The 23104-nt window shown below is 41.4% G+C and overlaps 2 protein-coding genes across 2 annotated transcripts in view; one reads left to right on the top strand and one right to left on the bottom strand.

The window, feature by feature from the left end:
- Nucleotides 1-222: 222 nt before the first annotated feature.
- Nucleotides 223-2352, bottom strand: LOC122128187 (sodium-dependent phosphate transport protein 2B-like). The gene has a single exon (XM_042702469.1). It carries the CDS (start codon nucleotides 2350-2352, stop codon nucleotides 223-225), a length of 2130 nt encoding a protein of 709 aa, XP_042558403.1.
- A 14695-nt stretch (nucleotides 2353-17047) lies between these two features.
- Rpgr (retinitis pigmentosa GTPase regulator) overlaps nucleotides 17048-23104 on the top strand; it is a 59252-nt gene continuing 53195 nt past the window's right edge. The window contains exons 1-4 of the mRNA XM_042702441.1: nucleotides 17048-17241; nucleotides 19373-19498; nucleotides 20554-20646; nucleotides 21231-21293. Coding sequence (XP_042558375.1) covers nucleotides 17079-17241; nucleotides 19373-19498; nucleotides 20554-20646; nucleotides 21231-21293 — 445 coding nt within the window. The 5' untranslated portion in view covers nucleotides 17048-17078. The remainder of the gene's footprint in view (nucleotides 17242-19372; nucleotides 19499-20553; nucleotides 20647-21230; nucleotides 21294-23104) is intronic.

The following is a 23104-nucleotide window of genomic DNA, read 5'->3' as shown; positions in this document are numbered from 1 at the left end:
GCTGTTCAATCGTGCCTTTTGGAAAGAGGAAGTCAAGGGAACAGGGTTGAGATAAGACTATGTGGCAGGCTGATGCCCTAGTCTAGGGAAAGGAGAGCTGGGCAGCTGTCAACTCTACTTCCTAATTGGGAATAAAGGGCTGCAACTGTAGCTGAAGGTGTGCAGAAGTGGGAGAGGTAGAATACATAGGATGTGGGTCCTCCCCCAACCATGGGCCACCCGCTAGAAAGCTTTGTTGCTAGACATGTTCTTCATACCCTGGGAATTGATGCTGGCTTTGTCCTCTTTCGGGATGTCTTTGTTCGGGGCTTCATCATTGAAGGCCTCAGAGGCATTGGTCTGGACCGTCTGGTCCTCTGGCTTCTCCTTCTGGTCCTCGCAGCACTTGCTACAGTAGCAGCACTTGGCACAGCCATACATCAGGCAGCATACGTGGCTGCACCGGTTCTGGCAGCCAGAGATGGTCAGGGAGATGAGGTGGTCCCAGGGCTTCAGTGAGTGCATCCAGGAGGGCAGGAAGTTCCAATCTTGGAGCTTCTGGGGCAAGATATGTGGGTGGTGGGATTGCAGCAGCTGGAGGAAAACGACCAGAAGCACCAGGAAGGCAATGGGCACCCCAACACCCACCAGCACCCGCCAGCCGGCCAGAGAGAGGCCAAATACTGCCAGCGGTATCAGAAAGAAGAAGAAGATCAGGTAGAAGACGGCAAACCAGCGGTATTTGGCAGAGATGTTGCCCAGGCCCTTGGCCAGGCGGATGGGAAGGCGAGTGAAAGGGATTGGGTACCACAGCAGGATGCCGGAGACATTGAAAAAAAAGTGGCACAGGGCTATCTGGAGTGAACTCTTCAGTGTGTAGCCTGGACTAGCTAAGGCAGCCAGGATGGCGGTGGTAGTGGTGCCGATGTTGGAACCTAGAGTGAGTGGATATGCCCTCTCAATGGTTATCACTCCCATACCAATCAGCGGAGTCATGGCAGATGTAAACACCGAGCTGCTTTGCACGATGAATGTCATGCCTGCCCCCACTAGGATGGCCAAGTAACCAGTCACCCATGCAAAGGGAAAGGAGAAATCAGTGTTGATGGTCTTCTTGATGACAGAAGCCACCTTCCCCTTGAGCACGGATGCCAAGAGTTTGATGATTATGATCAGACAGCCACAGAGAACAAGCAGGGAGATGATGAGCAGGATGATGCCCACAACAAAATCTGGAAGGTTGAAATTCACAAATATATGCTGGCATTTAGCAATGTTCTCCATGTGGGTCACATTCTTGATGGTCCAGATGTTGATGCCATCTGTCCAACAGAGGAAAGGGGAAGTACAGTTCTCAGGGAAGGGGACTGTGACATTCATCAGAGTCATGTTGGTAAGAGTTTTGCACCAAATCTTGATCAGACTCTTGTTTTGGGCTGTAGGATCGTTCATTGCAATTTGGTGGATAACTGTTTTATCCAGCTGGATAATGAGCTTTGTGAAGGGATCCGTAAAGACTTTCAAAAGGGCTTGGGAATCTTCCCTGTTCTTGAAGTGGAAAGTGTCTACCACAAGGTTGGTCAGGACCTCCAGGTAGTGGGCGATGACCTCTAGTGGCAAAAGAACCAACACAGATAACCAGTTGAAGAAGTCATGGACAGTGGCCCCTGCAAAAGCCCTTCTGAATTCATTTCTGTCTCCTGCCTGCATAAGTGCCACAACAGTATTAGTGATGGAAGTTCCAATGTTTGCCCCCATGATGATGGGGATGGCAGCCCTTACAGTCAACAGTGAGGAGGCCACCATGCTGACAATGATGGATGAGGATGTGCTGGAGCTCTGCACCATTACTGTCACCAGCACACCAATCACCAACCCTGCCACAGGGTTGGACAGGATGGAGTTTTTGCTGAAGAACTGCCCAGCCACTTTTCCTCCAACCAGCTGGAAAGCACTGCTGAGGATATCCAAAGAGCACACAAACAAGTACAGAAACCCCAGGAGTATAATTAATTGCCCAATACCCTGGAGGACGCAGAGAATCTTCCCTTTAGTGTCTCTCTCTGACCACTTAATTCCAGTGTCCTGGAGTTCAGGCAAGTCCCAGGGGTCATCCACCTCAGTGTTCTCCTCTATCAAGGCCACTGTAGAACAGGAGGGCAGAAGTTCAATCTTGGAAACCGGAGACTCATTAACGGCTGTGTTGATATTCTTGTCAGTTTTGTTGATGGTCTTGTCAGTTTTGTTGATGTTCTTGTCAGTTTTGTTGATGGTCTTGTCATTAGCTGGTATGGTAGATTGCAGACTCAAGTCCCCTTCGATATATTTCTTGGGATTGGGTTGCGCATTTTCTAACTCTGACCAAGGAGTCATTGTGACTCTGAACTCGAGTTTGAAAGCCATCTGAGTGTGGCTAAGTCTTTCTTTTTCTCTGATAATTTAGGTCAATACAACCTGAAAAAAAAGCAAGCAGAAATTGCAGGGAACAGTTGGGGACCACAACCACACCTGCTTTTTTCTCTTTTAGAAATACAAAGGAAGGGCTGGGAAGATGGCTCAGAGGTAGAGTGTTTGCCTCCCGTGCATGAGACCCTGGGTTCAATTCCTCAGCACCACATAAACATAAAAAGACAGAAGTGCTGTTTTGGCTCAAGTATTAGAGTGCTAGCCTTGAGCTGAAGAGCTGAGGGACAGAGCCCAGGCCTAGAGTTCAAACCCTATCACTGACCAAAAAAAAAAAAGAAAAGAAAAGAAAAAAAAAAGATATACAAGAAAGAGAGAGAGAGAGTGTGTGTGTGTATTAAAATGATTACTACAGTCAACCTAATTAACATCTCCATCACTTCACAGTTGCTGTTTAGGTTTTTCTTTTATTGCAAGAGGCAAGAACATTTATATTTTAGATATACACTCATCAAATTTCAAGTATACATGATTTTAATTATAGGCATCATTACAGTCCCAGAACATATTCATCTTATAACTAAAAATTTACATCCTTTCACCCAAATCTCCTCGTTTTGACATCCCTTGGCTCAAGACAACCAGTGTTCTATTCTGTTTCTTTGAGTTTGACTTCTTTAGATTGCACATATAAGTGATTTCTTGAGTATTTCTCTTTTTCTGTCTGGTTTAATATACTTAGCATAATGTCTTGTACATACATCCAAGTTGTTTCAAATGGATTTATTTTATTTTATTTATTTTATTGTGAAAATACTGTACAGAGGGGTTACAATTACATGGGCAAGATAATGAGTACATTTCTTATCAAGTATTGTAGCCTCCTCCTTTGTTTCCCCTTCCCATCCCTTTCCATCCTCCCCTCTCAAATGTTTTTTTTTGTTGGTTGTGGGGCTTGAACTCTGGGCCTGGGCATTGTCCCTGAGCTCTTTAGCTCAAGGCTAGTGCTCTACCACTTAAGCCACAGCGCCACTTCCGGCTTTTTCTGCTTATGTGGCACTGAGGAATCGAACCCAGGGTCTCATGCATGCAAGGCAAGCACTCTACCACTGAGCTACTTCCCAGCCTTCAAATGTATCCTTAAGGCTCAATAATACTCCATTGTACATATCAGTACATGAACATCTTGGTTGATTCAATGTTGTGGCTATTGTGAACAATATTGCAATGAACATGGATTGTAGATATCTCTTAGAGACATTGACTTCATGTCTTTTGAATATTTACCCAGAGATAGGACTACTGCACCATATTGTAACATAATCATATTTGATATCCTGAAACTCCAGAATTTACTTGCTTATTGAAGTAATTTACTCATCTCTCTTCATTTACTCTAATAATGCTACAATAAATTTCTATTTTGTGAAAATTTGTGAAGATCTGTATATATCTGTGAAAAAAAATCTAGATGATCTTATCCTTCACAAGAAGGAGAGAATGCAGTCAAGAATCTAATGTATATCCTACAAAATTAAGAAAAGTGAGGGAAGGAATGGATTTGGAGGTATGGGTGAGAATGTTGAAAGGGATCATGAGAACCAAAACATTAAACTGCTTTGTTGAAGTGGCAATTCCTTTGTAAAACCACTTAAATAATCATTTAAAAATAAGTGGTTACAGGAGAAACTCTAGGGCTCCTTGTTCAACCACTCTGGATATTAGTAAAGATCCAGAAACACAACAAATCAAAGAAAGGTTGGACAAATAGGATTGCATGAAACTGCAGAGCTTCTGCATGGCAAAAGACATAGCTAGCAAGATCAATAGAAAGCTCATGTTTTGGGAGAAGATCTTCACTAGCCATATAACAGACAAGGGGCCTCATATCTAAAATAAACTTAGAACTCAAAAAATTAAATCCCCCCCAAAAATCCTCAAAGAAACATCTACCCCATTAATAAGTGGGCTAAAGACTTAAAGAGAGACTTCTCTGAAGAGGACATAAGAACGGCCAATAGACACATGAAGAAATGTTCAACTTCTCTGGCCGTAAAAGAAATGCAACTCAAAGCAATATTGAGATTCCACCTCAATAGATGTGGGAAGGGATGTGGCCAAAAGAGATCCCTACTACACTGTTGGTGGGAGTGTAAACTTGTTCAACCACTCTGGAAATCAGTATGGAGGTTCCTCAAAAGACTACACATAGAGCTCTCCTATGACCTAGCAATCCACTTCTGGGCATTTACCCAAATGACCACAAACAAGGCCACACTAAACTATGTTTATCACAACTATGTTTATCACAGCATTATTTACCATAGGTATGATATGGAACCAACCCAATGCCCCTCAGTAGATGAATGGATCAAGAAAATGTGATACACACACACACACACACACACACACACACACACACACACTGGATTCTATGCTTCCATCAGAAAGAATGGTACCACCCTATTTGTAAGGAAATAGAAGGACTTGGAAAAAATCATATTAAGTCACACACACAGAGGATTCTATGCTTCCATCAGAAAGAATGATACCACCCTATTTGTAAGGAAATGGAAGGACTTGGAAAAAATCATATTAAATGAAGTAAGCTAGACTCAAAGAAACATAGGTCCCACGGTTTCCCTTATTTGTAACAATTAGTATATACATGTAGGATAATTTTAGCAGATGAGCAGAATAGCTCAATAGCTATGTATATATGACCATATAAGATGATGTCAAGCCAAATGAACTCTAAGACATGGACACAAGATGTTTTTCATTGTTGTTGTTGTTTTCAATGTACTACATGAGTTCTTTTTCGTTTGTGTTTTCCCCCCTATGGTTTATCCCCTGTTATCATTGTATTCAATGTTGGTACCCTGGGTATTGCATATATGCTTATCTGAACAACAAAATGCTGAGACAAGGGACAAAGTGGGAACCTATGCAACAGCGATACTCACAAGACAATATATTGCAAATGATCTGCAAATGAGGGAGGGGGTAACAAGTTAGACAAGAAATGTAATGTACATGCTACCTTATTTATGTAACTGTAACTACTCTGTACATCACCTTGACAATAAAATTAAAATAGAAAGTGGTTATGCTGAGTAAGAATTACATGCTTTTAAAAGTTATTATTTTAGAACTGGGCACCAGTGGCTCACACCTGTAACCTTAGCTACTCATGAGGACTGAAATTCAAAGCCAGCCCAGCCAGTAAAGTCTGAGATTCTTATTTCCAATTAACTACCAAAAGGCTGGAAATGGAACTGTGGCTTGAGTAGTAGAGCACCATCCTTGAGTGAAAAAGCTAAAGGACAGCATCTAGGCCCTGCGTTCAAGCCCTAGTACTGGTACAGGAAAAAAATCTAATTTTATTGCCTACTTTTTTTATGAAAGATCATACTTGTGTGTGTGTGTGTGTGTGTGTGCGCGTGCGCTCACGTGTATGCATGCATGTGCGTGCCAGTACTGAAGTTTGAAGTGTGTGCCAGTATTTGGGTTTGAACTCAGGGCCTCAAGTTCTGTGTTTGAGTTTTTCTGCTCATGGCTATCACTCTACTGCTTGAGTCACAATTCTAATTCCAGCATTTTGTGGCTTAATGGGAGATAAGTCTTGTGGAGGCCGGGAGCCAGTGGAGGTGTGAGCCAAGCTCACACCTGCAATCTTAGCTACTCAGGAGGCTGAGATCTGAGGATTGCCAGCCCAGGCAGGAAAGTACATGAGATGCTTTAGCTTCAATAAGCCACTGAAAAAAACAGAAGTGGCACTATGACTCAAGTGGTAGAGTGTTAGCCTTGAGCTGAAGAGCTCAAGAACAGCTCCTAGGCCCAGAGTTCAAGCCAACGATCGACAAGAAAAAAAAGTCTCTTGGATTTGTTTGTCTGGGCTGGCTTTGAACCATGATTCTCAGATCTCAGCCTTTCATTAGCTAAAATTACAGGCCTGAGCCACCAGCATCTAGATAAGGTCGTACTTTTTTGAATTCCCACCAAATGAAACTGAATCTTTGGAATCTTTTTAATCTTTGCTAACCTAATAGGCAAAGAATAATTCAAATCTATTTTTGAGTGCATTTAAATGATAAGAGTTTATTGTCTTTTCAAATGTTTAACATTTGGATTGTTTTGTACAAACTTCTTATTTCTGTCTTTCACTGATTTGAGAGAGAAAATTTCTTTTTTCTTGCTCTGTGTGTGTGTGTGTGTGTGTGTGTGTATGTGTGTGTAAGTGTGTGCCTGTCCGGAGACTTGAACTTAGGGCCTAAATGCTGTCCCTGAGCATTTTTTGCTCAAGGCTAGTACTCTACACTTGAGCTAAACCTCTACTTCCAGCTCTTTTTAGTAGTTTATTGGTGAGAAGAGTCTCATGGAGCAAGCTGCTGGTGGCTCACACCTGTAATCCTAGCTATTCTAGAGGCTGAGATCTAACAATTGTGGTTCCAAATAAGCCTGGCAGTCTGTGAGACTCTCTCTCTCTCTCTTTTTCTTTTTTTTTTTTTTTTCTGTCATGACACTTGAAATCAGGGCCTGGGCGCTGTCCCTGAGCTTTTTTCACTCAAGGCTAGTGCTCTAACACTTTGAGCCACAGCACTACATCCCTGTGAGACTTATCTCCAATTATGCACACCCCGCCCCCCCCCCCCCCAAAAAAAAGGTGGAAGTGAAGCTGTGCCTACAGTGGTAGAAATCTTGAACAAAAAAGCTCAGGGACAACACTCAGGCCCTGAGTTCAAGCTCCAGGACCAGCACACACACACACACACACACATACACACACACACACACACACACACACACACAGAAGGGTCTCATGGACTTTCCTGCCTGGGCTGGCTTTGAACGGTGATCCTCAGATCTCAGCTGCCTGAATAGTTAGGATTACAGGTATGAGCCACTGACACCTGGCTGACAGAATTTCTTTTTATTTACTTTTTCTTCTTGTTCCCCTCAAATTTTGCCAAAGGCAAACATTGAGTTGAAAGAAAATATTCAGAATCCTAAGAACTTGGGTCTACAACATGTAAAGAACATTTACAACTCAAAAATAAACTAATAACCCACTTTAAAAACTAAACATGAGGGCTGGGAAGTTGGCTCAGTAGTAGAGTGCTTGCCTCACATGCATGAGGCCCTGGGTTCGATTCCTCAGCACCACATAAGCAGAAAAAAGCTGGAAGTGGCACTATGGCTCAACTGGTAGGGTGCTAGTCTTGATCTGAAGAGCTGAGAGACAGCACCCAGGCCCAGAGTTCAGCACCCACGTCTGACAAAAAAAAGATATACCAAATAACCAATAAGAAATAAACTCCTAAATTTCATTAATTATTTGGGAAATGCAAATTAAAACTCAAATGAGACATCAGTACATATAACTATCATGGCTAAAATTCAAAAAGTGATCACAACTTATGTTGGAGAAGGTGCAAAGAATCTAGAATGCTCACAAATTACTACTGGGATTATAAAAATGTATACTTTGGAGAAATGTTTAATAATTTTTTTTTTTGGTCTGTCGTGGAGCTTGAATTCTGGGCCTGGGCACTGTCCCTGTGCTCTTCAGCTCAAGACTAGCACTCTACCACTTGAGCCACAATGCCACTTCCAATTTTCTGGTGGTTTATTGGAGATAAGTCTCACAGACTTTCCTGCCTGGTCTGGCTTTGAACTGTGATCCTCAGATCTCAGCTTCCTGAGTAGGTAGGATTACAGACATGAGCCACCTGCACCCAGCCTGGCAACTTCTTATAAATTGAGATGTACAGTTACCATATGACATAGCAGTGTTATTTTGTATGTGTTTATCCAAGAGAAATGTGAGCCTTTGTCCACAAAACTCCATGAATATCCTTTTATATTTTATTAATTACAGTTCCAAACTGAAAACAATCCAAAGGTTCATCAAGTGAAAAGATAAATAACTTAAGGATATATGCACAAAAAAGCAAGTATTAATACAATGTCATGATGTAATCCCAAAAATGTTATGTTGAGTGAAAAAAAGCACAGACAGAAACAAGAGATATGGCAAAACTGGGTGCTATTTGCTCATGCCTGTAATCCTAGCTACTGAGAAGGACAAGATCTGAAGATCATGGTTCAAAACCAGCCCAAGCAGGAAAGCCCATGAGACTCTTATCTCCAATTAAACACCAAAAATCCAGAAGTAGAGATGTGATGCAAATGGTAGAGTACTAACTTTGAGCACAAAAGCTCTGAAACAAGGTCCAAGCCATGAGTTCAAGCCCTAGGACCCACACACGTGTGTGCGTGTGTGCGTATACACACACACACACACACACACACACACACACACACACAAAACCCTAGTGTATTGAAGATTAAAAAAAACAAGATGGTAAGTGTGAGGGAAGGAAATGTATATCTTACTTAAAGTGCTTGAGTGGTCATCCCATGGTATATATATTTGTCAGAACTCATCCAAGTATATACTTAAAATGGGTGCTTTTATAATTGTACATTAATCAAGTCTAATTAAAAAGGAAAAAAAGTTGTTTCTAGTTTAAATATTTTAATCATGCATTAAGCATAGATCATAATATATATCTACCACTCTGCTTGAAAAGAATTTAACCGTGTTTTTGTTGTTGTTGTTGTTGTTAGTCATGAGGCTTGAACTCAGGGCTGAGACACTATCCCTCATCTGTTTTTTGTTTTTTTTTTGCTCAAGTCTAGCACTTTACCACTTTGAGCCACAGCTCTTCTTCCAAAGTTTTGGTGATTAATTGGAGATAAGAGTCTCATATACTTCCCTGCCTCCTGGGTAGCTAGGATTAAAGACATGAGCCACCAGTGTACAGCTGGATTTTAACCTTTTTGCTGTATTTGTTTTAGTTTCTTTTCTATTTAAAGAAACAATTAGAGAAATGTGCCACTTGGGGGGTTAGTTGAGGAGGTGGGAGGGAAGGGATGATAGGGAAAAAACAAAGGAGGAGGCAACAATGCTGGATAGGAAATGTACTCATTACCTTGCTCATGTAATTGTAACCCCTCTGCACAGTATTTTCACAATAAAGAACGGAAAAAAAAGAGAACTGTACCACGTTCATCAGTCTTGTTTTCCCGTTTTAGAGGAAATGATTCCCATGAATCATCATTTTCTATATATGTGAATCTCTACACAATGTTTTCCTTTTTTTTTGTCAGTCATGGGGCTTGAACTCTGGGCCTGAGTGCTGTCTCTCAGCTCCTCAACTCAAGGCTCGTGCTCTACCAGTTGAGCCACAGCACCACTTTGGGTTTCTAGTGGCTTATTGGAGGTAAGAGTTTCATGGCTTTTTCAGCCTGTGCTGGCTTTGAACCACAATCCTCAGATCTCAGCCTCCGGAGAAGCTAGGATTACAGGCATGAGCCACTGGTGCCTGGCAATATGCTTATCTTTTTTTTTTTTTTTTTTGTTGGTCGTGGGCTTGAACTCTGGGCTTGGAGCTGTCCCTGCGCTCTTCAGCTCAATGCGAGCGCTCTACCACTTGAGCTACAGTGCCACTTCCGGTTTTCTAGTGGATTTTTGGAGATAGGAGTCTCACGGTCTCTCCTGCCCAGGCTGGCTTTGAACCCCGATCCTCAGATCTCAGCCTCCTGAGTAGCTAGGATTACAGGCGTGAGCCACCAGTGCTCGGCTATGCTTATCTATTTATAAAATAATATTATATAATGCACTCTATTCTGTAATCTTAGTTTTTGTCAGCATTACAGTTGATGCCCATGCATATAGAAATAGTTTGTTATTTTTAACCCTGAGATTATTATTATTTTGGGGGGGGAGGTCCGGTCGTGGGGCCTGAACTCTGGGGCCTGGGTGCTGTCCCTCAGCTCTTCAGCTCAAGGCTAGCGCTCTACCACTTGAGCCACAGCGCCACTTCCGGCTTTTTTCTTTTTGCTTATGTGGTGCTGAGGAATCGAACCCAGGGCCTCATGCATGCAAGACAAGCGCTCTACCACTGAGCCACCTTCCCAGCCCCCTGAGATTATTTTTAATGCCTGGTATAAACAATTTGTTAGTAGAACACTTATTTTGGCTCACAGTTTTAGAGATTTCAGTCCATAGTCCTGTTGCTTTTGGTCCTGTGGTAAGGCACTATATTGTATGATAAAGGAAACTGCTTACCTCATGATAGCAGAGGGCATAGCGAAAGAGAAGAAAAGGCTGAGTCCCAATATCTTCTTAAGAGATACCTTCCCAGTGATCTAATTTCAGTCCATTAGGCCCCTACTTTTTCCCAGTGGTAGCACAGAGTAGCAATCTAAACCTTTAACACATAGGCCTTTGGAGAACACTTAGTAAGCCATAGTAGATTATTGTACTTTTCCTTCTAGGATATGCTTTGACAAGTCTTCTTATGTATGCCTATTTGAGCACGGAGCAGCTTTTTTTTCTTTTTCATTTTTTTTTCATTTTTGGGTCCCATTGTGGGACCTGAACTCTGGGCCTGGGCGCTGTCCCTCAGTAATTCAGCTCAAGGCTAGCGCTCTACCACTTGAGCTACAGCGCCACTTCCGGCTTTTTTTTTTGTTGTTTATGTGGTGCTGAGGAATTGAACCCAGGGCTTCATGCATGCAAGGCAAGTGCTCTACCACTTAGCCACCTTCCTAGCCCCAACGGGGGCAGCTTTTTAATTTTACTTAGTCTTGGCAAACTATTCTCTAATGTAGCCATACTAATTTCACCTGTGAAAATACTCAAACGTACTTAAAGTTAATTAGTAGTATTATATTTAATCTCAATCTTAGGGGCTTAATATGTTATCTGATTATTATTTCTTTGGCATTTCCCTTATTTTCGGTAGGTTGAACATGTTTTGATATTATTGGCCCTTAGAATTTTATCTATGTGGGGGGCTGGGAAGGTGGCTCAGTGTTAAGAGTGCTTGCCTTGCATGCATGAGGCCTTGAGTTCCATTCCTCAGCACCACATAAGCAAAAAAGAAAAAGCCGGCAGTGGCGCTGTGGCTCAAGTGGTAGAGCGCTAGCCTTGAGCTGAAGAGCTGAGGGACAGCACCCAGGCCCAGAGTTCAGGCCCCACGACCGGACCCAAAAACAAAATTAAAAAAAAAAAAGAATTTTATCTATGTGAATGCAATATCTTTGCAAAATATTTCCTGTATTTTTGCCTTTTTTCTCGTTGATTTTTTGTTTTTTTTTGGGGGGGTTCGCTCATGGGGCCTGAACTCTGGGCCTGGGCGCTGTCACTCAGCTCTTCAGCTCAAGGCTAGCACTCTACCACTTGAACCACAGCGCCACTTCCGGCTTTTTTTCTGCTTATGTGGTGCTGAGGAATAGAACCCAGGGCCTCATGCATGCAAGGCAAGAGCTCTACCCCTGAGGCACCTTCCCAGCCCTCTCGTTGATTTTTTTTTTAATATTTTTTTTATGGGTCCGGTCTTGGGGCCTGAACTCTGGGCCTGGGTGCTGTCCCTCAGCTCTTCAGCTCAAGGTTAGTGCTCTACCACTTGAGCCACAGCACCACTTCCTGCTTTTTTTTTCTTTTTTGCTTATGTGATGCTGAGGAATCGAACCCAGGGCCTCTGGCATAAAAGGCAAGTGCTCTACCACTGAGCCACTTCCCAGCCCCCCTCTCGTTGATTTTTAAAAATTTAACATATAGCCTTTTTATTGTCAGTCATGGGGCTTGAACTCTGGGCTTGGGTACTGTCCCTGTGCTCTTCAACTCAAGGTGAGTACTCTACCACTTGAGCCACAATGCCACTTCTGGTTTTCTAGTGGTTTATTGCAGATCAAAGTCTCACAGACTTTCCTGCCTGGGCTGGCTTTGAACCATGAAACTCAGATCTCAGCCTTCTGAGTAGCTAGGATTACAGGCATGAGCCACCGGTGCCCAGCTCTAACCATATACTCAAGACTAGATTCTTATTTGGTAATTTTTTTTTTTGGGTCCGGTCGTGGGGTCTGAACTCTGGGCCTGGGGGCTGTCCCTCAGCTCTTCAGCTCAAGGCTAGTGCACTACCACTTGAGCCACAGCGCCACTTCCTGCTTTTTTTTCTTTTTGCTTATGTGGTGCTGAGCAATCAAACCCAGGGCCTCATGCATGCAAGGCAAGCGCTCTACCACTGAGCTACCGTCCCAGCCCATTATCTGGTAACTGTTTATAAACTCATTTATAGGAAAAGTATTTTCCTTTCTAATCATACACACACACACACACACACACACACACACACACACACACACACAGAGACTAATTCATACACCTTTCCATAGATTAAGCCTTAAGACTAGTAGTAAGAACAGCAGCTTGAAAGTTGTTGAAAATGCAGATTCCTTAAGCTTACTCTAGGCATGTGGAATCAGAATCCAAATTTTAACAGTCATTAAGTGATTTGCATTCCAATTAAGTATTTTAAAATCCTGGATCAAATAAGTTAAAAAGGGAAAAAAAAGGTGTATGCTTTTCTAAGGGGTAGTAGCTCTGTAGAGCCTACCTACTTTCTGCTTCTTTCTCAGAAACAAAGCTCCCTGCTTGGATCTGTGAATTCTCACTTTAAATGTCCCAGATCTGTACTATGATTTCAGGAATTAAAGAAGCCATTAGAATCTCTTATGTAAAATCAAATGTGTATAGCAACCCACAGTGGAACTGGTAAAGTAAAAACATACCTGGTTATCTGATTCTGACAGAAACAGCAGTGAAAGCTGCACTGCAATGCAACTCAAACTGCAAGCTTTGGAAGTTTTGTTGAATACTGTAAGGAAAGAAATGAGTTTTCTTAGGATGCATAATCCAGCAAATGTTTCCTTGTTCATATATGCCTCTATTTTTAGTTGAAGTAAAATGCTACAGAAATTAATAACAACTAGAAGTAATAGAGGAAATTACCTACTTGTACATGTTGTCAGATTTGTGATGACTGGTGTATAACAGCATGATTTGTTGAGAATATCTGAGTGTGTATACCGAGAGCATCAAAAGAGCACATGAGTATAGATGGAGGTCATAAAATTATGCCTTAGAGCACAGTTTTCTCCAACATGATAGATGTGACTCCATGGACTAAAACTACCTTACTTTGGGGATAGTGGAGGTATTTGCTACTCATTAACCATTTCTTAGTCTTCCTAGAGTGTGTGTAACACTGGGTAGGGCCAATAGGTTATGAGAAGAGGAAACATGTCTGTTCTGATGTGAAACATCTGTTCTAGCAACCAAAGAGCTCCTGAGTTGCACATGATACAGCTACAAAGTAGTTCAACACTGTTCCCAGGTGGAGAACATCTATATGATTCACATTGTGCATGTAGCATGAGTGAGTGAGAAATAAACTTGTTTGTGTTAAGCTACTGAGATTTGGGTATTGTTTACATTGTAGCACAGTGCCAGTTGTATAGCATAGCCAATTCTGTATCATTAATACTAGCTAACAGGAGGCTGGGAATGGGCTTAGTGGTAGAGTGCTTGCCTAGCATGCTTGAAGCCCTGGATTCAATTCCTCAGTACCATATAAACTGGAAAAAAAGCCAGAAGTGTCACTGTGGCTCAAGTGATAGAGTGCTAGAACAAAAGAAGCTCAGAGACAGTGTCCAGGCCCTGAGTTCAAGCCTCAAGACTGGCAAAAAATACTACCTGACAGTACTGAGTGCTACTCTATTCCAGGTATCAAGAGCTCAGTTTCATATATATTACCTAGTATTTCACAAGTCTTCTAGGACAATAATACTATCATGTCTTATATTATAATCTAGGTTTATACTATAGCTATATTCATGATGCATATGTATATATATATGGCAGTTCTAGATCATGTATATTAGTCTATAGGTAGGTAGGTAGGTAGGTAGGTAGATAGATAGATAGGTAGAGCTATACATAAAAGTCTGTAGTATATTCTGAAAGAATGGTTTCCTTCCTTCCTTCCTTCCTTTCTTCCTTCCTTCCTTCCTTCCTTCCTTCCTGCCTTCCTGCCTGCCTGCCTGCCTGCCTGCCTGCCTGCCTGCCTGCCTGCTTGCCTGCCTGCCTTCTTTCTTTCCCCTATTCCTTCCTATATGCTACAAATGTTGTCTCTCCTAGCTTAGGTCAGTCCCTCTACATGGAGTCCAGATGCCGTCGGCTCATGCCTTACATTATTTATTATCCTTTCAGTCTCAGGAATCTGCATTCTTTCTCCATCTGTTCAGTTTGACCCCTCAGCACTCTCACATCTCCTCAAGTTTCACAAAGCCCTTTATCATATTCTATCTCCTGTCTCTAAAGCTATTTTCCTATTCTATCTCTTATCTCTAAAGCTTTCACCTCATGCCTTTCCTTAAGATTCTTCTACTGTCTACTCCAATACTATTTTTTTTCCCATCACCATACCGAATAGTTCTTTTCGACACCACTAGTGATCACCAAATAGTGAATTTCAGTGGACATTTTGTTTTCACTAATCTGTTTACAAGACGTGACCTAATTGACCACACCCTTTGTTGATGCACTATGAGTCTCCCTTTCTGACCACTCTTCAGCTTCATCATCTTTTGCTCAGCCATTTAGTTTTTACATTTGAGCCTCTTCTGCTTCCACTCTATAGTCATTTTCAAACTTTGGCTTAGTATGCTCTTTTTTTTTTCAGTTGTGGGGCTTGAACTCTAGGCTTGGGCGCTATCCCTCAGCTCCTCAGCTCAAGGCTAGCGCTCTACCACTTGAACCACAGTGCAACTTAGAGTTTTCTGGTGCTTCATTGGAGATAAGAGTTTAATGGACTTTCCTGCCCAGGCTAGCTTTGAACCGCAACCCTCAGATCTCAGCCTCCTGAGTAGCTAGGATTCAGGCATGAGCCACCAGCGCCCGGCTGGTTTAGTATGCTCAAGGCTGAACTCATTATGTTCTCTGGATTCCCATCTACTAACTGCAACCTACTTGGCCCTTTCCTCAGTGGATTCTGTATCTGTAAATTATTCTTCCCTCTCCTATTTGCTTATGTTGAAAAGTTGAGCATAGGATTTCCTTCATCTACAGCAAACAAAGCTTATCACAACTTGAGTAAGTCTTTTGAAATTCCAATTTTCTCACAGTGATTATCAAAATCCTTTGAAAATGAATATCAAATCCCTTTCAAAATAATTTAGAGTTACTTATTTTTGCTGTTGGTCTAAGAGTTGAGTCAAATATTTTCTAAGGATGACTAACAAGACATTTCCTGTGGGTCAATGCACTGGACTGCAAGTCAATCTTTACATGTCTGAATACTTGTAACAGCTCTGAGCCCTTCTCATTGGTCCAGTTTATTTTCCACAAAGCAACCAGGCCAGCTGAATAATTTTAGAAACACATAATGGATTGATTCAGTCCAATGGTTAAAACCTCTCAATGGATTTCCATTGTCCTTACAATAAAATTTCAGATCCCCTAACATGCTATGAACCTTGCCATGTCACCCGGAGTCAGCCTCTTTGAGTTTCTAGAAAGAAAGATGCTCCTGTGAGCCTTTGGACACAATTTGCTTAGAACAGAATTCTCTCATTTTTTTCCCCCAACTTCTCTTCAGTTATTACATTGAAAGTGCTGTCTTTAAATACACCTTTCTGAACATCAAGTCATGATCCTGGTTAAACCTTTACTTAGTACTCCCTCCCCATTTTGCTTTGTATGTAAATGAGTATTTGTGGAAGAGGTCGTTTACCCTCTCCTTACCATGTTTTTTGGTGCTGGTACTGGGTCTTGAATTCAGGGTCTGGATGCTGTCCCTTAGCTTTATTGCTCAAGGATGGTGCTCTACCACTTGAACCACAGCTCCACATCCGGCTTTTTGGTGATCAATTGGAGATAATCTCACAGATTTTTCCTGCCCAAACCAGCTTCAAACCACGATATTCAGATCTCAGCCACTTGGGTAGCTATGAATATGGGTTTGAGCCACCGGTGCCCGGTTCCCCTCACCATTTTTAATGAGAACTCGCAGAGAAAGTTTTGGTAAATACTCTCGAATACATACTTAATTTAGGGCTATTTGAATCCATCTCAGCTCTCGTGTAGAACTACCACAGGTACATAATCTACTCCTAGAAGATGGTTTCCTGCTTCTTTACTACGACAAACTGCCGATACATAGGAAACCAATGTTTGACTACAAACACATAATATCACCAGGCCAAATTTATACACCTCTGCTTTTTCCTCTTTATGGGAGGACAACACTATACAGTTCAGACCACAGACTGGACTACCTGAGCTGGACTTCTGCTCTCCTGCACATATGTAAATAGGGATGACATTAACCACCTTGCAGGGTTGTACTAGCTCTCATTCGTTCAATAAATATTTAATGATAATTTATATGCAACGTCTTGCTTGACATGTCTAGAGGGTGGAGGTTACAATTGTGATTTGGTTGCAGAACGTTTAGGAAAATGCCTATTACGGTTTGCCCAATTATAGTGTTGTCATAACTGAGTGTAGACGTGTATATACGTCACAAACCTCAAAGTAGCGAATATGTGAGATTTGTGATTCTTCAGTACCGAAACGCGCTGACTTCCTGCAGGACCTGTATGTCGCCCAGCAGAACAGCGCGGTCGTGGACCGCCGGCTGCCTCCCGCATCTGCGCCTGCGCCGCAGGAGTCGCAGGGCTCCCGCCTCCCGTTACTGACGCGGGGCCGTCTTGCGCCTCTAAGCTCCGCCTCCGTTGCCCTAGCGGCTGTTTGTTGACTTCCGGTAGCACAGTTGTAGCCGATGCCAAAGGGGTCGTTATGGGGGTCCGGGGGGCTTCCGCGGCCTGCGTTGGAGCTAAGTCGCTACTTTAGATCCCATCGAGCCACTCCCTCGGAGTTCCAGGACCAGCCTTTTGTTTCTAGTCCGGCCCTAGGCATGGGAGAGCCCAAGATGCTGGTGCCCGGTGAGTTATGCCGGTGGTGGCGGCGGGCCGGGAGGGAGGGTCTGCGGGCGGGCGGCTAGGCCGCCAAGCTCCGCCTCTGGGCCAGCCCCGTCAGAGTAGAGGCCCAAACTCCGGCGGCCATATTGAGGCGGGAGCTTTAACCGCGCCCCAGTTAATTACCGAAAGCAGAAGAAGGGAAGGGACGGGGAACCTCGGGAAAAAGCGGAACCGATTTTTTTTTCTCCTTTTATAAATAAAGTTTTCGACGAGGTTCTCGAAGGCTGGAGCAACTTTTACCTTAGCAACGTTGATACTAACGGACGCGGGACCGGAGTGGGGGAAGGGGTGAAGTAAAGAACGGAGACAGATCGGAGAAACAATGAGAAGGGGGAATCTTCAGCGCGTTTTATTTATTTTTAGACCCTTGAGCTATACAGTTTAAAGTACTTTAGACACTGAGTCCCATTGCCGCTTGGTTACTGTGTAACGGAAATAGCTATAACAGCAAAAAGCTAAAAGTAGATACATGCCACCATTGAGCAGAAAAAGCTAAACAAGAGCTTGAGCCCCCCCCCCCCCAGTTCAAGGCCCTGAGTTCAAGCCCCACTAGCGTCACAATTAAAAACAAAAAATAGAAAGCCTATTGTGACCTACTAGTTGAGAGCATAATTATTCATTGCACTAAATATTACATTTATATGTTATATTCTAGGCCTAAACATTTGACTATTGTCGGTTTACGTTTATGAGAACTTATATTGACTACATTTTTCCTTTCTGGTACTGTGTAGTTTGTCTGTGATTGTCCCCTTTTGAGAATTCTCCAAAAGGTGGATCTGGCCTCCGGTTTCACATGGTATGGTGTGTATGTGAGAAAGACAGTAGAGTAGAAAGAGGAAAAAGATTAAATGGTTATTTATTAGAAATTGATAGAAGGAAGTTGATCTCTTCAAAATAGTGTTGGACCAAAACATTTTGTGAATTTTACTCAGATCAATTGATCACTTAAGAATTGAAATAAATTCAACATTTTTGTGATGGTGTGAATAATTTGTTTCTATCCTGCCCCAAGATTTATGGGTAGTCATTTGGGATTATCAGTTGAGAAATAACCATTTGGGGTAATGTTCTTTCTTTTGCATAAGAACAAGGAGTTAAAAAAAAAAAGAGCAAGGAGTTTTTCCTTAGAAAAACTAGACCAAAGATAATCCAAATGAATTTATGCATATATTGCCCCCAAATGTCCTGTGGTTAAAAACAACAATGACAACCCCCCCCCCCCAAAAAAAAAACACACCCAAAACTCCATTCTGTATTTATTCTGAGTGTGAAAAAAACTCCTGTCAGGGGCTGGACCATGGATATTAACCAGTGGGAGATACTAATTGTACCAGCCTATTTTTTTTTTTTTTGGGTCCGGTCATGGGGCCTGAACTCTGGGCCTGGGTGCTGTCCCTCAGCTCTTCAGCTCAAGGCTAGCGCTCTACCACTTGAGCCAAAGCGCCACTTCTGGCTTTTTTTCTTTTTTGCTTATGTGGTGCTGAGGAATGGAACTCAAGGCCTCAGGCATGCAAGGCAAGCTTTCTACCACTGAGCCGCCTCCCCAGCCCTGTACCAGCCTATTGAACAAAAGTTCATCTACTGGCAGCAAACTATTACTACAGGTGATACTTTGTGAAGTTTCATTGCATACTTCCTATCAGTAAATAATACCTGTTCAATTTAGTGGATTCCATAGGTCAAATTAGAATGAAATCTGAAGAGGACGACTAAATGAAGGTCAAAGAATGACTTAAGGGCTGGGAAGTTGGCTCAGTGGCAGAGCGCTTGCCTTGCATGCATGAGGCCCTGGGTTCGATTCCTCAGCACCACATAAGCAAAAAGAAAAAAAAAAGCCGGAAGTGGCGCTGTGGCTCAAGTGGTAGAGTGCTAGCCTCGAGCTGAAGAGCTGAGGGACAGCACCTAGGCCCAGAGTTCAGGCCCCCCGACTGCCCCCCCCCCAAAAAAAACCTAGAATGACTTAAAACCAGGCCCAAGTAGACTCAAAGCTATTACAATTCAAGGACTTTGTATGGACATATTACTGAAAATGTATTTTAATAAAAGGCAGCACAGTAAAATTTGTGTAATAGAAACTGTTTTGTACTTGCAGATTCGGGTGCTCTGTTTACATTTGGAAAAAGTAAATTTGCTGAAAATATTCCCAGCAAATTCTGGTTTAAGAATGACGTTCCTGTATGTCTTTCATGTGGAGATGAACATACTGCTATTGTTACAGGTATTATAGTCCTAAATTAAGATAATACTTAGAAGGTCCTAAATATTACATATGCGCTGTTTAAACATATTGAAGATACATAGTGGTTTTCCTTTGTCAGAGAAGAATTCTTTTTTTTTTTTTTTATTGTGAAAATACTGTACAGAGGGGTTACAATTACATGGGCAAGATAGTGAGTACATTTCTTATCAAGCATTGTAGCCTCCTCCTTTGTTTCCCCTTCCCATCCCTTCTCATCCTCCCTCCCCCCCACCCCCCCCCCCCCTCCTAATCCTTCCCCCTGTCAGAGAAGAATTCTTCACAAATCAAGTCATTTAGTCTTTCCAGCTTTGTTACCTTTGTGATTTTTTTCTTTTGTCAGTTCAGTCATGGGGCTCAAACTCTGGGCCTGGTGCTGTCCCTGCACTCTTCAGCTCAAGGCAAGCCCTCTACTGCTTGAGTCATAGTCCTACTTCTGGTTTTCTAGTGGTTTATTGGAGAAAAGAGTCTCATGGACTTTTCTGCCCTAGCTGGCTTTGAACCATGTTCCTCCGATCTCAGCCTCCTGAGTAGCTAGGATTACAGGCATGAGCCACTGACGCCCGGCTGTGATTTTCTACACATAACAAATTTCTTGTAATAAATCTATTTCACTATAAATACAAAATGTTACTGTATAGTCTTAGAAAAATTACACATAATTACACATCAGCAAGGTAAAAGCAGTATTTTAAAATGTCTTTTTGCTGAGCACTGGTGGCTCACGCTGGTAAAATTAGCTACTTAGGAGATTCTTATCTCCGATTAACCACACAAACCTAGAACTGGAGCTGTGGCTCAAAGTGGTAGAGCACTAGCCTTGAATAAAAAGAGCAAAAAGAGCTTAGGGACAGCAGCTAGGCCCTTGAGTTCAAGCCTCACAACTGACCAAAAAAAAAAAAAAATATATATATCTATATAATATATATATAAAATATATATATAGATATGTCTTTTTGTTGTCTTTTAATTGCTTTATCCCATTATTTATATGAAGAATGCTTCAATCTGTTATTTTTTTTCTCTTTTCCTACTAGGAAATAATAAACTTTACATGTTTGGCAGTAACAACTGGGGACAGTTAGGATTAGGATCACAGTCGACTATGAACAAGCCAACATGTGTCAAAGGTTTGGGGTCATCATTTTATATATACTGATTGTGTACTTTTTTTATTTAGGTGTTTATTTTGTAATAATTGAATATTGTTAACATTTAACTTTATTCTGTATGTGAAATTCAACTACTTCTATGTTAGAATCTAAAAAATGACATTGATTTTAAACTCAGAGACCACAAAGGAAGCATGATCCTACAGTACTACAATTGAACATCCAGGGCTTTTTTTGTGGTTTACTATGTATATGTGTATGTTTATACATACATCATAAATATCTACATGAGACATAATTTTTTTCACTGTCTCTTTTATATCACAGTTATATGTCAGCGTTGGTTTTATAAAATGCAAATTTATTTTCCAGTGCATTAAAACATTGACTTTCTGTCAGATAGACTTGATTTTAAATCTCATTTCCGAGACTAGGGCTATAGTTCAGTTGTAGTCTGTATGCTTAGCATGAGCAGGGTCCTAGTTCTATCCCCAGCACCACAATAAGTAAGGAAATCTTAATTCTACCACTTAGTTACTATTTGGCCTAGATAATTTATTTTCATATTCATAAAATACTTTATTATATTCTTGTATATTTAGCTCTTAAACCTGAAAAAGTGAAACTTGCTGCCTGTGGAAGGAATCACACATTGGTTTCAACAGGTATAGTATTCAATCCTTATGACTTCCTGCCCAGCTTTTATTAATATAATATTTATTATATATCATTATGTATTTTACATATTTTATGTACCTATATACTATATTACTTAATCTATATTTATGTACTTACATATTTATGTACTTTATATATATATAAATTGTATATATAATAGATTTTTAAGCATCTGTTTATATTTTAATAATATATGTTATATTTGATAATATATGATATATGGCATGACACATTATATAGAATATACTATGTATTAATATGTAATAGTAAAGATATAATATACATATTGTGTATTAATTATATGTACATTATATATATATTAAGGCATATTATGTATATATATATTTTTTTGTCCATTGTGGGGCTTGATCTCAGAGCGTCGACACTGTCCCTGAGCTTTTTTTAAATATATATTTTTATTGTAAAGATACTGTACAGAGGGGTTACAGTTACATGAGTAAGGTAATGAGTACATTTCCTATCAAGCTTTGTTACCCCCTCCTTTGTTTTCCCCCTACCATCCCTTCTCTCCCCACTTCCCCACCTCTTCCCTCTTCCCTTCCCCCCCAAGTTGTAAACTTCATTTTCAACATATCCTTGAGCTTTTTTGTTAAAGGCTAGTGCTCTGTCACTTTAAGCCACAGTGCTACTTCTGTTTTTCTGGTGGTTAATTGGAGGTAAGAATCTCATGGACTTTACTGCCAGGGCTGGCTTCTAACTGTGAACCTCAGATCTCAGCCTCCTGAGTAGCTAGGATTATAGATGTGAGCCATTGGCACCTGGCACATATTATATTCTTAAATTACTATATATTGTATACTAATTATATACACACTATATTATATTGTGAGAACTGAGGTCTTTCTTTGGTAATAAAAGGCTTTTGTAAAATTACTGTTAAGAGCTATCTTGTCATTAAAATGTGTTTATTATAGCCAGACACTGATGTCTCATGCCTCTAATCCTAGCTACTCAAGAGGCTGAGATCTGAGAATCACAGTTCAGAGCCATCCTGGGCAGAAAAGTCTGTAAGACTCTTACCTCTAATAAATTTCAAAAAATGTCAGAAGTAGACCTTTGGCTCAAGTGATAGAGTGATAGCCTTAAGCAAAAGAAGCTCAGGGACAGTGCTGAGGCCATGTGTTTAAGCCCTAGGACCAGCAAAAGAATGTGTGTAGTACAGTTACTTGCCTTTATAAATCTATACATAAGCAAAAAGAAAAAAGCCGGAAGTGGCTCTGTGGCTCAAGTGTTAGAGCACTAGCCTTGAGCTGAAGAGCTGAGGGACAGTGCCCAGGCCCAGAGTTCAGGCCCCACGACCAGACCCCCCTCCCCCCCCCCAAAATAAATCTATACATAAATATTAAGTGGCTGAAGAAAAAGATTTTCTTGGATCATATCAAGAAATAGCATGTCTGCTTGGGGGCATATCTCAAGAGCTGATTACTCCTTTCTGTTTTTATTTAGTGGTAGTAGGAAGAAGCCCTTATAAGGACTCAGCCTGTGAGTCAGCTCACATCTGGTCAAAATCTAAACAGATTTTTTTTTCTTTTGTGTGTGTGTGTGTCAGTGTGTGTGTAAGATGACAAAAACAAAAGACATTACCAGTCCTTCCTATATCTTCCTCACTCCCAGCTGCTGTTGTCTTAAAAATGTTATCTCTGGCCCAGCTCTTCTCTACCTCTCTACATTAGTTCATATTTGCCTTCAGTGTTAATAAAGGAAATAATGTAGTATGTGTTCACCTATCTCATGAACAGTATAGCTGTAGTATGTTAATGTTTCTTTTCCATGTATA

Source organism: Dipodomys spectabilis, unplaced genomic scaffold (assembly GCF_019054845.1).
Source record: "Dipodomys spectabilis isolate Male_0828 unplaced genomic scaffold, ASM1905484v1 ptg000324l, whole genome shotgun sequence".
Lineage (NCBI taxonomy): Eukaryota > Metazoa > Chordata > Mammalia > Rodentia > Heteromyidae > Dipodomys > Dipodomys spectabilis.
Note: the sequence above shows the minus strand (reverse complement) of the source record. Positions and strands in the feature narration are given on the sequence as shown.